The sequence below is a fragment of the Cyphomyrmex costatus genome, unplaced genomic scaffold (genome assembly GCF_001594065.2).
Source record: "Cyphomyrmex costatus isolate MS0001 unplaced genomic scaffold, Ccosl1.0 scaffold69, whole genome shotgun sequence".
Classification (NCBI taxonomy): Eukaryota; Metazoa; Arthropoda; class Insecta; order Hymenoptera; family Formicidae; genus Cyphomyrmex; species Cyphomyrmex costatus.
The window spans coordinates 800,434-814,612 of NW_017280255.1; the positions used below are offsets into that span (position 1 = coordinate 800,434).

The following is a 14,179-nucleotide window of genomic DNA, read 5'->3' on the forward strand; positions in this document are numbered from 1 at the left end:
GCCTATTTCGTGAACTGAATTATTTGGCTATTTAAACAACGAAATTTCATTAATTCATTTTTTAACTGCGTGTTCAATAAATGAACGATGTTATTGATTAAAGTATTTCTGTCGATTTGTTTTAAGCTGTTAAATTTCAGCTAGATATAGTTCACGATTTAGGAAGGAAAACTTTTGTCCTGCTTTTTGAAGTAATTTTCAAGTAATTAAGTAGAAAGGAGAGGCACTAGATGTAATGGTGGATACACCGCGTGGAAGGAGACTTTTAATTTTTATTTTTTATTCTTATGTAAACGACAGTTTGAATGATTTTTTTTTCAAATCATGATTTTTCCGTAACTTTTACCTTATAAAGAGAGAGTATCATCTTATTTAATAGAGGAATATTTAAATGGCTAATTAAATTCTGATTTTTATTTCAAAATATTTTCTACTATTTGTGATAATTTCCGAGTTTGAAAGCACAATTGTCTCATTTTTATATTTACTTCGTAATTTTTACCATATTCTCCAACTATCTTTCTTTCTTCTTTTATACCTCTCTCATCTAATATCTTTCTTCAGTCACAATTCAATAGTGATCAAATTAGATCGTCAACTAAAAGATCTTAAAAAAAATATATAAATCAAAACTGTAAAATTTAATCGATCTTACTAAATGTTCAATGATTATTTCGATTACTACCGATGTGAATAATTTTCAACTCAGTGGAGTAATCAATAGAAACATTGACACATCTTTCGGAAAATCATAACAAATTTGAAACCTAATCTGGGTGTTTCTTCAACAAAGGATATTTATTTGAGTTGTTAAGACGAAGACTTTTGGCGGGTTAGGGACCAAGAAAATAGAAAGAAAGATAGAATAAAGTAAGACAGAAAAGACGGTAGAAGGAGAAGGAAGGGAGAGGGAGATAGAAAGTCGAAAAAATGAAACAGGCTGATAGAGGGAGCGAAAGGGGGATAGATCGGATGGAAAGGATGGGAAATCAGAAGAAAAAGAGTAAGGAACGAAGAAGGGAACTAGCGATCGGCAGGGGTTGGAAAGGGCGGTCGGGGAGTTGAAAATATGAGATCCGCTCTGGTAGGGACCACCTAGCCAGCCTCCGCTTCTTTCCGCGGCCTCCCGCTCCTTCTCGCGGCTTATCCCCACTTACGCGGTGTCCTTTCCGAGATCAGACGGCGCGCGACCGTGGTGGGGATACTCTCGGAGTCCAAGATTGGTCGTGTGGGGGGTTGGACTACCCCACTACGAGTCGCAGATCCCGCCTATCTCCCACCATTGGCTCTGCGCCTCCTCCAGGCATTGCATCGGTCGTCCGGTAGCTCTTAGTTTCAGGTTAGGAGCCTGCTAGGACGGGTCTCGTTCTCTCCTCTTGGGGTCATCCGGACGAGAGCGGACGAAAGGGTTCGCGACCCGGGTGCGTCAGTGGAATTAAAAACGAGGAAGAAGGCCAAGAAAGAGGAGGAAGAGGATATCGAGAACATAATCGTCTCTTTACTACTCTGTCCTTTGACAAAAGAAGGCAGCACTGAACGTCACAGACATCGTCGGGCCTGCTATCAGAGTGACATCGATGAGACTCAAGAGACTGCTGGAGAACGGATTACACCAGGAGAGCAGGATTTCGAAATCGCGCTGCGTATCGATCGAGTGTTATCTTCAAGTGTCACCAAAGTGTTCCGAATCTCGAAGTGATCTTCCTCATGTGACTGGAGGAGACTTCGTGTTCACATCGTCGTGATTGGTTTTTTTTTTGTGTAGTCGATTGTGCACCCAAAGTGCGCGAGTGTCGCGGACTGAGCTCCGGTTTTTGACGCGAGTGAGAAACACTGATCCGTTCCGTGATGCGTGCCGTGTGATGCGGCAGCGGGTAGAAATCTGCTCGCATGAGGACGACGAAGAAGAGCATTACGTTGAATATCGGCAGACTGTCTGTGAGAGACTACGATCCTGATGAATCTGCGGATGGTCCTGTCTAGGTGCTCCATGACCCTCCGATAGTAGTGATAGTAGTCTAATGATACGGTGACGAATGATACGGATCAACGCAATCCGTCGATCGAGGAAGATCGAGACGCTTAGCACAGTGCTGATAATGCCGCGGTACCGAGCGCGCTTTCGACAAATGTGAAACTACCGTTTGACCTGTGTGAGAATTGGAAGTGTCGTGATTCAACGCTGCGCTTGTGAACGAATCGTGAAGCGCTATAAATCCAGACAATCGGTTCGGATCAGAGAAAAACGACGAGGAAGAGACCGGGATCCAAGTACTCCGCTTGATAACTGTCAAACACTTGCAACGCACGACGTTGGAAACTCTCGAGAGGGAAACTCTCGAAGGTCGAATGCGCGCTGCCGCGAGAGAGTGCAGTCAGCCCGGCGATGCTCATCGCGTGGCAATAACACGAAAGCGCGAGCCACCGAGTGGACGCGTGACCCGCTACGCGTTGCGTTGTGGACTGCCGCCGGTGAGAGACGGTACCGACGGAACCGCCGCCTAAAACGTGTTCCCCGAGTGCGACCGGCAACGGAGGCGGAGGAGGCGGCGGCGGAGGCGGCAAACGAGGAAGAGCAGTTTTGCGTCCGCCGGAGAAGCTCGAAGCCGTCAAAGTGGCTTCGTCACTGGGGCTCCAGGGGCCGTCAGCGCCGATCGGGGCCCAACTACTGGCTACTGGTGGTTCGGAGGATGCACCGACCGCGACCGTGTACCACGCCAATCTGGTAGCCGGTAGCAACACCTCCGTCGTGACAGCGGCGCTCCAACAGCCCATACTAGCGAGTCTGAACTCAGCGGCATTGGCCAGCATGCAGGCCTCCGCGGAGGCCAACTCGCGGAATATAACGACCATGGAATGGCTCTACAAGAAGGAGCCCTTATTCACGCTTGCCCACTTCTGGCAACAGGTAAGTGCATGACACGATGTGCATTCGCTCACTGACTCCCACGGGATAGTTCGGTGTTGATTACTGTGAATCTTCCCCGCATTGCCTGTCATGCGAGACTATCAAGTGTCCGATATCACGACCGATCGGCCAAATGTTTCGCCGGAAAAGAATTTTCCACTGCCGATCAGTGCGAGTGTAAAGAAGATATCCCTCCGTTACGTGACAGAAGAGTGATTGCGATTGTTATGCTGCGTGCACGTTGCTTCGGTGACGAGGATTAGTGCGGATAGGCTGAGTAGCGAGTATTTTGGGTCACGCGAGAGCAAAGTGATCACGATTGTGCCGATTGGGTGTATTTTGCGTTAGAGAGAGAGAGAGAGAGAGCTTCGTAGGTGTGCGTTCATTCTACGTATATCCGGAAATGGGCCGCTCCGCTTTGGCATAGGGTGAGATAATCCCGGAGGGTTGCCGGAGGGTTCGACCGTGTCACGCGTTCGCTGCTAGTAGGAACGTTTAAATCAGAAAATCTACTCGATGCGGGCAACACAGTTATTCGACGCGTTGTCGGTATTTGCGCGATGGGACAAGCCGTCCACGTAATTCGAAAGAAAAATACACACACTTTGAAGAGCCTTACGTTTTTCTGTTTACACATGCTAGTATTGCGTTATAAATGTCGCTACGATATTCTTCAATGCCGTTGGTTAGCAGTGCGGTCTTGATAATTACAAATTAAATTATAGAAAGCGTAAAAAAAAAAAAAGAAAAATATGTTGTGTTGCTATCAAAATGTTAAATATAGAGCTGGATAAAGAACCGATAAGAATGTTCAACATTATATTTATTACTGGTAACGATGACTCGTGTATATTCGCGCACAGAGTATCTATTAGTAACTACTAGGTAAGATTAGCTCCGTGTACGTGACATGTCGTTACAATAGTACTGCGATTAAATATATAATCTACCGTAAAATAGGTAAATTTTGCATTTGTTTTTACGTCTTTGAAATCCTCGCGAGTAATTTTAATTGATTGCAAAAGTATATAGAGAATATGGGGCATGAAAGAAAGTGAAAGATTAATATAAGATTATTAATAACAGTTCAGAGCATAAATGAGAAATATATTACCGTTCGAAAATCGAGAAGCATTAGATCTGAAAGCTAAATTTTAATACACGTTAGACTGCTGTATGACGTATCAATACTTTACTTACTAAAATAAGTTCAGAGAGAAATGAATTATTAATATTAATGATCTCTTTTTCGCATTTGCTCCAAAATCATGTATCTATATTTGTTAGTTAGTGACCGTTACATATCGGATTTTCCTAATAACTGTCGTGCAACTTTACGTTAAATTTTCGTAAAATTTACTTGCCGATAAATAAAAACGTTTCATCTGTCACATCACCGACATCGCGAAATTCTTAAAGCAAGCATACGAATTTAATTGACAGGCGAAATATCGGAGCAGGTTAATAACAACGTGCTGTTTAAGAGTATATTTCATGAGTATTTATACGAATTCTTCTGTTTCAATAACTGTTGTGTATCGACAAATCGATACGTACACCGAGAACAATTAATGAGGAAAAATTAAATCACTGCACTTTCTCTGACAATATTGACGAATAACGTGAGCTATTGATATCTATTAAAGCCGACGATGATCATTTACCGTAAGTCCCATAATTGGGAACTATTTGTATCGTTGACTATTAGTAAGAAAAAAAATTCTGTCATTTCTCGTGAAGGTAGAAGATATTAAAAAGGATTTAACATGCTCGTGGTTGACAAATGTATAGCTGTCAGTCAGTATGCAGCGTGATTTATAAGTCGCTTGCTCATTAAGATAATTTGTACGTTTCAAACGTTTTGTCAAACATCACTATCGAGTGGCGAGTCTTGGGCATATCTCAAAAATAGAATTGCTTTGTCAGTCAACTCGTGTAAATAATGTCCGTTAGTGGTAAATCTTCCACCGCAAAATCTTTCGACACCTCGTCCGTAATTGCTCGTTGGTCAGATTCTCGGCCACTTGGCCGATTCTAGGGTCAAACGCCGAAGGTGTGAGGGTGGCTAACATCGAAGTTTCCCTAGTGCGGTACTTGGTGTTTGGAGGATAGTTTAGCGATTTGGGGATGGCGCGGCCGACTTGCGGCAAAGTGGCCGACATAGAAGGGGGTTGTCGCTAGCTGATAAACGATAAAGCCCCACTGAAACGTGCCGATGTTAGTGACTGGCTACAGGAAATGCAAACGATTGTCGCATCCTTTGATTAGCGGAAAATCAACTACGAGACGAAAAAAGGAAGGAATCGGACAGATGTCAATGAACGACGACTTTCCGTAAAAAAATTTGATATTTTACCGGATGTTTCAATAATTTATAATTTATCGTGTCTTAAATTAGTTCAGCAAGTAAATTTAATATATTTTCTGTATATTATTTATTAAGAAATAAAACATTGATTTTCAAAGATTTTTTCTTTAAAAAAGCAAAGTATATACAAATTACATATATTTGCTTGTTTTAAATATTATCTTTTCCAATCTTCTTATTCAAAATTGTATTTACTATTACAATAATATTATAAAATGTAAGTTAATAAACTAATACTGTTATATCAGTATAGGAGCAGATATAAATTTTAAATTAAATGTTAAGATTTTCTAACATTATAATTGGAATTTAATATTGCTTGGAAAGCACAATGCAGTACATTTTATTAGTTATTCTCTTTTAGCATGTAATAATGTTAAGGAACCATAATCGAACGTTGGCAACCCTCGCTCGTTATTACCCAACTACCGGTTTCCTATAAAATACACCCGCTTAATAACGCGCGAACTAGTACCGCACCGTCCTTCACCACGAGATTATGACCCGCGCGGCTTGGGACTATTAATGGCGCATAGTTTCATAATTATGTCTATTGATTAGGCTACGAGCTAATGACGTAGGTACGCCGTTCGTCTAACCTAGGAAAATTGAAATTTCTTCAGATTAAATCTGAGGCTTCAAATATCAGCTCTATCGCGAAAATTTTACAATTTTTATATTATAATAATTTTTCTATTATATATTCTATTAATTGAAAAATAAAGTATATGATTTAGAGCGAGAGAGAGGGAGAGAGAGATAGGGGGGGAGGGGAAGAGAAAGGAAGAGAGAAAGAGAGACAAAAAGAACGAATTAAGTGATATTAATACTTAATATGAAAGTCGGATCTTGTTAGAATGTCGTATTAATTACATTATTAAGTATGTTTTTTTCAATCATTTTAGTAAGATTATTCTAAAATTATTTATACGGTAAAAAGTAACGTCTGAACAATATAAATGTAACGTCTGAATAGTATAAAGTAACGTCTGAATAATATAACGCGCACCAAAACGTTTCCGACTAAAGTGTAAAATCGTGAAAGCGAATTAACGTCTCTCACTGCGACGCGGTAGTTGAGCAGTGTGAATTCGTACTTTTAATTCGATGCGGTTTCTAAATCAAGCATAGTTGCAAATGGCTTGCCATTTTAGAGGCATCATTAGATCAGAACCATAACTAGTAAAGACTATGATTATAATAGGAATTATACAGTAGGTTCTTTCCGACGAGTCTCTCATTGTGAGAGTAGTTTCTTTCATAGTAATTCCATAAAGCATCCATATGACAAAACGCGCGATAGCATAAAGTACGTTGCTCCGTCTGGCGACGCGCAGAAGATTGCAGCGCAATTTTCTGACTCGCGTACTATCGACGACAATCGAGTGAGTCTCTCAGCTCGTTAGCATGGTACATTTCTCGACATCATCATATTGACTTTCATATTGACGCTGATTCGTCATTATTGCACAACATAAAAAACTCACGTCGAAAAAATGTAATATCTTCATGAATTATTTTCCTCGTCAATTGAATTAGAATTACTTCGAAATCTTTTTTATTACAAAAAAATTTTGTCAAAAAACCATTTATTCCATTGTTTATTTTATTACACATGAGCATTCTTTAGGAAACTCTTTCAAAATTTTGAAAGTTACACACAATGAAAGTTGAATCATATTTCGAATATTTCTCAAATACAAATACTTATAAAATAACGGCAATAATTTGTAGCATATCGAGTCATAAACAAAGAATTAATATCAGATAACGATTTTTGTACCACATTCGAATTCAGCTAGTCGTGCAACATTTTGCAAAATTAGGTCGTCGCGAATCCATTCTGTGTGTGTGTGTGTGTGTATTTCTATAAAACAAATCTGTAAAAAAATCGTTGCAACAATGTCTGCAATTTCGACACGAAATAGCAACTCTCAAGACCATGATTGAAAAAAAAAAAACACTACATTCAATTCTAGTGATCAAACTTTCTGTTCACTGAACGGAAATTGCATTGACAGATGTGAATGTGTATGTAGCGAATATAACTTCCTTTAGATAAGCATGCATGAATGCCGACGAATATACATTGACGTGTGGAATATAAAGGACGCTTTTGCGTAAAAAGTTTTCGCATGTTCGAATCTGCTTTTGACGTTTAACAAATTTAATTTTTATTAATCTTTACACTTCTCTACCTAAATTTACTTTTACGTACGGGGTTTACAATAGTATTTTTATTTAAGAATATTAGTTCCCGATGAGAAGGTAATTTTTCGATTAAGGATTGACATTGTTATTAGTGTAGATTTCATAAATAAAAAATCTGTATCACACTCGGCGGTGAGTGTCAATCGAGAGCGCGAGGGAAAAGAAATACGATTCCTAAGTATCAGTTCCGGTCTGGTCCAGCAGCATCCGTGCGCGTGGAACGAGACCTCGGAGCGTACTCCCAATTAGGAGCGTGTCGGCCGTGAATGGACAAAAGTTTTGCCGTGGCTAGCCCTCTCTTCCCTTCGTCTACAACCCCCACCGCAACGACAGGGCATCCCCTCCGTTGGAGACGTTTCGCGGCTCCGCGCAAGGTAGGGGAATCCCCGACGAGGTTCCCGAAATCCCCGAGAGACGGCGACACTTATCGAGGAGCGTCGCACGCCGCGACATGAGTCACGCGGACGTAAGCGGGAACGGAGCACCACGCGAGCAAGAAAGAACAAGATAGAGATAGATGTGCAATGTGTGTGTGTATTTGAGAGAGAGAGAGAGAAAGAGAGAGAGAGAGAGAGAGAGAGGGGGGGGGGGGGGGAGAGAGAGAGAGAGAGAGAGAGAGAGAGAGAGAGAGAGGAACGGGGAAGTTGCACGAGCCAGATGTCAGAGAACGAAAGAGTGTTCCTATAGCGCGCTTTTTTCCATTTCTAAAGACGATTGAATCTCACTTTGTAACAAAATAAATTAGGATAAGAAATCTGATGATGGAATAAAAAAAAAACATACATTGAAATGCACTCAGAATATGGAATATCGAATAGATGGAATTGTATAATGTACAATACATTTAAGACATGAGTATATATTAAAATGAGAAAATTAATTAATTTTTTATTATTTTTGTTTTTACGTAATCAATTAAGTCTGTAGTAACAGTTTTTTTTTAGAATATTTGAGTCTCACTAAAATACAATGACGGAGGTACCTATTGCATCGAAATTGTTAAAAATACGATATATTGTGCGTGTATATATTCAGATCGCGAACTATAAATCAGGAATGAATGTTTCATGTTGCTCGTAGGCTTGACTACAATGCAATATATTTTGGATTTACGACGTGCAATATCATTAGCGCGGATTATCGTCACTCGTTAAAAATTAATTATAGTAATTGGATATCACTATTAATTAAAAAGAAATTAAAGCAGCCAGGTTTAACAGAGCGGCTCGGTTATAAACCTGCTCGGGTATTAATTATGCTTAGTGAACACTCGATTTATTTATTTATCTACGTTACTCAGCGTTAATCATGATTTACAGACAGTATCATTTTATAAAATGAAATATTTAGTTTGTTTTTTTTATTAACGATAATAAATATTAGTAATTAGCAACGTAAATGAAATTTAGCGACATTTCCAATGCCAAAATATTGATAACCTCACTAAGTTTATATCCCAGATATGCGTATCATTTGATATTAATATTAAAAAAATATTTTAATAAACTGTATAACGTTGAAAATGTCAGTTATTAAAAAATTATTGTTTCGATACATGGATATAACAGAAAAGAAATCGATGAGTTGTTATGATATTTTTTATGCCTCGTTAATTAAATGTAAATTGCACGAACCAGTCGCGATTTCAAACTCGGATGCATTCAAACAGAACGCAATGACAGTGGCACGTATACAAAAGGAGGACGAGAGTAAGAGAGGTCGACGAAGGAATCATTAGCGTGTTATACCGACATCGAGGTACTGTATGGTGCGGCGTGTCGGCCTCGAAATAGAATATAGGGGCTTATTTCGGATTCGCCGTCTCGTTGGTCTAGTCCAGGCTTGGTCTAGACCTATGTACTAGACCGAGGTTCGCCCGTTTTACGAGCTGCTAGTAAGCAACGTGGTCGGTTAGGGGTTGACTATAAGCGAACGCAGGTGTACGCAGTCACGTAGGTATATATATTTACCGTTTGCCTCTCCCTACCTTATTAAAATACATAATAAACGCACGGAATGGGGAAAGTGTCCCTCCGTTCGCATTAATGACTCTTGATCGGTTTTTGCAAAATTAAAATATCGTGCCAGTAACTAAATGCATTTGGAACAATGCGTGCAATTTAAATACTTGCTGCTATCAAATCTTCTTATTTCTAAGACATTATTGTATTCATTGTATTACGAACAATGGAGATAGAACGGAATAAGGAGAGAAGGAGCTAATGATTGATTGTAAAAGCAAAAGAAAAATTTTCGTTTCTTATCATAGCCTCTTCTACCCACGCTGTAACTATATCGAAGACACAGCGATGGCTAGAAAGATAAAACGATAACAATCTGATGTTGCGGATAGGAATGCGAGTCATAATGCGACCGGGTGAGACTACTCGTGTGTAGACATGGACAAGGAATTCCATACGACGAACATGGAAAGCTTGGACAGCGAGTATCTCATGGGAAGAAACAAGACGCGCCGTCGTGGCAGTTTTAATCAGTAATATAAAATAACGTTCAATCGCGCATAAATTAAAGCTGGACGAGAATAATAACAAAGCTTACATACAAGGTAACCATCGTCAAATAACTGGTCCACTTGGTCGCGAGGAGGGGGAAGAAAGTTTCTGTGGGGCACCAAGGGGATTATTAATTTCCGCGGTCGTTATTTCTGAAATCGGTGATTTAGCTGTCGGTGCCGGAGCCGCGCGGTGAGCACGGCTGCCTCGGCCAAACCGTGATTCACCCACACTCTAAAAATATCCAAATACACGCGTCGCGGGAGATACTCGCGCGTCGAGCACCCACTAACTACCGGATGAAATGCCACGCGAGGGAGTACCGCGCTCACGCGATAACGATTCTCGTAGATAATATTGGCGTTAAATTATTTTTCCGTCGATAGTTTATTCGATTGCCGAGATGATGGACGGGACAACAAAGTGGTCGTATGCATGCCATACGCGCATGGGAATGTACGAAGATTTTATACGTGCCGATAACTGTGTACATTTATTGCCGTATGATATATTTTCCACGATGATCGCGCTGTAACATGAAACAACTTCGACTTCTACTTTCTCGGATATCAATTACAAGATTAAGGTGGAGTAACAAGATTTTTATAAATATACGACGAGATTTTATATTGATCTTCTCATACTTCTTCGGTATTAATAAATTTCACGGATATTTCTTAATTCAGCATTTATGCATTTGCATATTCTATTTTTTGTGAACGCTAAAGGCAAAAGCGATCACGAAAACATGTTTCGCTTCTTTTTCCTCAGAAATCAATTACAAGATTAAGGCAGATACTAGAGAGTGATTTTTTTCAAATATTACGAGAGATTGTATATTGTATTTCTTCGGCAACAATCAATTTTGCGGTATTTCTTAATAGCATTTGCGTTCTGTTTTATAAACGGTGAAGGCAGAAGCGATCATGGAATCGGAGTGTGTTAAATTCTGTTCCTCGAAGGCCTGAAAACGTCATTCTCTGTTGATCGACTATGCCAAGCCGCTGGTGAAAGTGAGCTCAAACGTTCACTTCGCGGGTCACCGATTCTTAGATGTTCCTGTCGATGTATTAATTGCACGTTACAATTTAAAAAAGAAAAAATACGGTTTTGTTATTCTTGTATTACTATTACATTATAAAGAATAAGTCGCACGTAATAAAAAATTGATAATTTATAAAAGACGTTTTATATTCATTTTTCAAAAGTTCCATAACTCATCTTACAAAGCTTGAGAAAAAAACTTTGAAAAATTTTAGAATCTGCCGAGAATAAGGTCTTCTCATGAATACTCTCAGTGTTCGCAAAGTATGCATGTGTATATTATTACACGAGTCATTTAGTACAACGTCGTCGCCAGGTTCGAGCAAATATTTGCCGGGCTGTCTTATGGCCGTCAATAAGCCATTGACCGTTTACGGCGCATCTCCGTAAACAAGATCCACAAAATACACCAAGAGAAATGATACTCCTTCTGAAATCTAAGACCATATTTACAATTCGCGCGCTTCACGTTACACGCGCAGATAACACACCGCCCCGCTTCATTTCGCGTATTACATCTGCGTTTTAATTAGCAAGACGCGATACCTCTTAATTACCACGACACGACCCACATGACCTACGACCCAAAGTCCTGAACCCACACGGCTTGCATGATCGCACCCACGCGCGTATATACTTTCACGATTGACTCTGAAGAGGTTCTCGGGACGCGGCGTGGCCGCGTATAGTCCTCGGACCGACCTGGACACGCCGAAACCATAAACTCGAGTGTTAGTCGCGGTTCGATATAACAACTTTTGTATGTGTGTGGTACGAATAATACCTGAGTAATTGCAAATTGGCACTGCAGACGCTTTCGTGTCTACCGGCTGCTCGTTTCGCGGACTATACCGGGTGTCGCATTCGAAGAAACGAGTTGTTTTTTATGTGTGCGCAGAAAAATAAATTTTCATTTGGAATTGACGTTTTATTTGTTACGAGACATCTTCTAAGAGTCCCCTTTCAAGGCAATACGATATAATCAAAAGTATGGATCGCTGTAGTGTATGATTTATAATACGTAGCTCCGCGTGCTGCATGCGTTAAGTCAAGCTGTCTAAAATTACTGAATCGTTTTTCTGACAATTATTTAGAAATGTGTTATACGAGGTGTTCGAATGGATCACCCTGTAATATCGAACGTTCTACGTGTTGGTAGTGTCGCGATAGTTGTCTGTGTCGCGTGTGCAACAGATGCGCCAGGCACGCGAGGCGCATACTTCCATGGGACACATGCGGGTCGTGAACTACGAACCTTCGTAAAGACTCGCGAGACTTGTACACGAGAGCAGAAATATTTGGCGAACCCAGTGGATTCCGAAATTCGAACCTTATGCTCTTTTAGTTCGGGTGTAATATATATTATTAATTAGTTTTATTATGTATACATTACGTTACAAATGGTAAACTATTTTATTTAAATTCACATTATCTGTCTGCAGAATAATGATATACAATAATAATCGATTTTTCTAAGTCCGCGAATTCAAAGGGACGCTTATGCGAATTGGTACGTATATACTGTCGCTGATAGATTAATCATTGTCACTACTCGTTGTTCCTTCCAACAGCGAAAATACGCGCTTCTTTTATGAAGATGCTCCGAATAAGCGCGCAGAGAGTTTCGAATGCCAGTCGCTATTGTGTGCTTCGCATCTGGGACCTCCGGCGACGAAAGAATCGTCATGAGAGCAGGGACGGATCTCTAATAGCGGAATGAAAATAAGACAATATAAGATAAACATAGAGTCTAATGCAGAAAAGCAATGACAATAATATGATTTCTTTTATTAATAGATCGCGACGTAAATAATTGTGTTTTAATTTTTATGTAACAAATCGTGTCTAGAGATTTTATATAATTTTTCAATTCGTGATGTTTTCTAGTTTTTTGTAATATCTAATCCTGAATCCCCTGTATTTAAACAAAATCAACGAAAAGTTATTATTATATTTTTCCACATGACAAAGATTTGTTATTGATGATGATTCTTTCTCTGTTCCTCTCACTCTCTTCTTCTCTGTCTCGTGTTCCTTTTTTTATTTCTCTTTGTTTCTTTCCCTCCTTCTTGCTTCTCCCCGCTCCCGAAAACTATTCAAAGGTCGCTTGGAACGGTTCCAAAATTCCGAATCGCATGGGACGACATCGTGGCGATTCCTACAGCGATTCGGGCTTAAGTGAATTCGGAGTGAGCCGTAAAGCGAGGCTAAATAAACTTTGGCCGCAAACGTATCTCGTATTCGGCCGCGTCTGATTTAAGGGAGCAATAACTGTACGATCATTGCGCTTGGGCTAATTTACTCGGTGGATTCGATTTCGCGCCTTGCAAAAGTTTTCGCACCGAGTCCTCTATTCAATATCTTAATAGCGTTCCGTACAAGAGTAGGAATTATCTCAAATCGATTTATCAAGTGCGCAAATCAAATTGATTTTATACTCGATAGCACATCTCGACAAATTTCACTATTATAATTTTTTTGTAATTTAATTTTGTCAAATAATTAGGAATTAATTAATCTTATTTTTTGTAAAAAAAAAAATTCGATGAAAATTTCTCAATATTTATGGCTCTAGTCTCAAATAATTACATAAGCATATATAATCACAAGATAAAAATTGAAAGAGCCAATTCCAAGTTTAATGGATCGACTGATTGAAATAAGCGACAGAGGTCCACGCGGAGAGGAACGGTGACTAATATCGGCGGTTTATTTACGCGCGTGGAATTTACGATCGCCGCGAAAAAATCCAATGTCTTATTCCTTCTTCTCGACGCCGACGTCACGATGGCAACGACGACGGAGGGCGTCGCAGAAAGGAGGCACCACGTCTGCGTTCTTACACGCCTTCACATTGTCCGTTTACCGACGCAGGCGCGCGATACACGCATGAATTTACGTTCGACAATGTGCAATTATTGCAGACAGATAACCGGAGCTGCTTTACATGATTATTAGACGTGCGAAGTGGACGCGGACGAGCGGGTAGATGCAAGGGACAAAGATGGTGGGTAAAACGGCTAGGAGAAAAAGAGAGAGAAGAGAAAGAGAGAGAGAGAGAGAGGTGCTCGTCGCTGACTCGAGGAGTTCAGCGAGCGAGCAATTACCTGGGAAACATAATTTACGGGAGATTGC

General features: G+C 40.1%; 1 protein-coding gene across 1 annotated transcript in view; it reads left to right on the plus strand.

Annotated features, from left to right (window-relative positions):
• The first annotated feature begins 2,766 nt into the window (after nucleotides 1-2,766).
• cut (homeobox protein, cut) overlaps nucleotides 2,767-14,179 on the plus strand; it is a 127,503-nt gene continuing 116,090 nt past the window's right edge. The window contains exon 1 of the mRNA XM_018547997.1: nucleotides 2,767-2,908. Coding sequence (XP_018403499.1) covers nucleotides 2,810-2,908 — 99 coding nt within the window. The 5' untranslated portion in view covers nucleotides 2,767-2,809. The remainder of the gene's footprint in view (nucleotides 2,909-14,179) is intronic.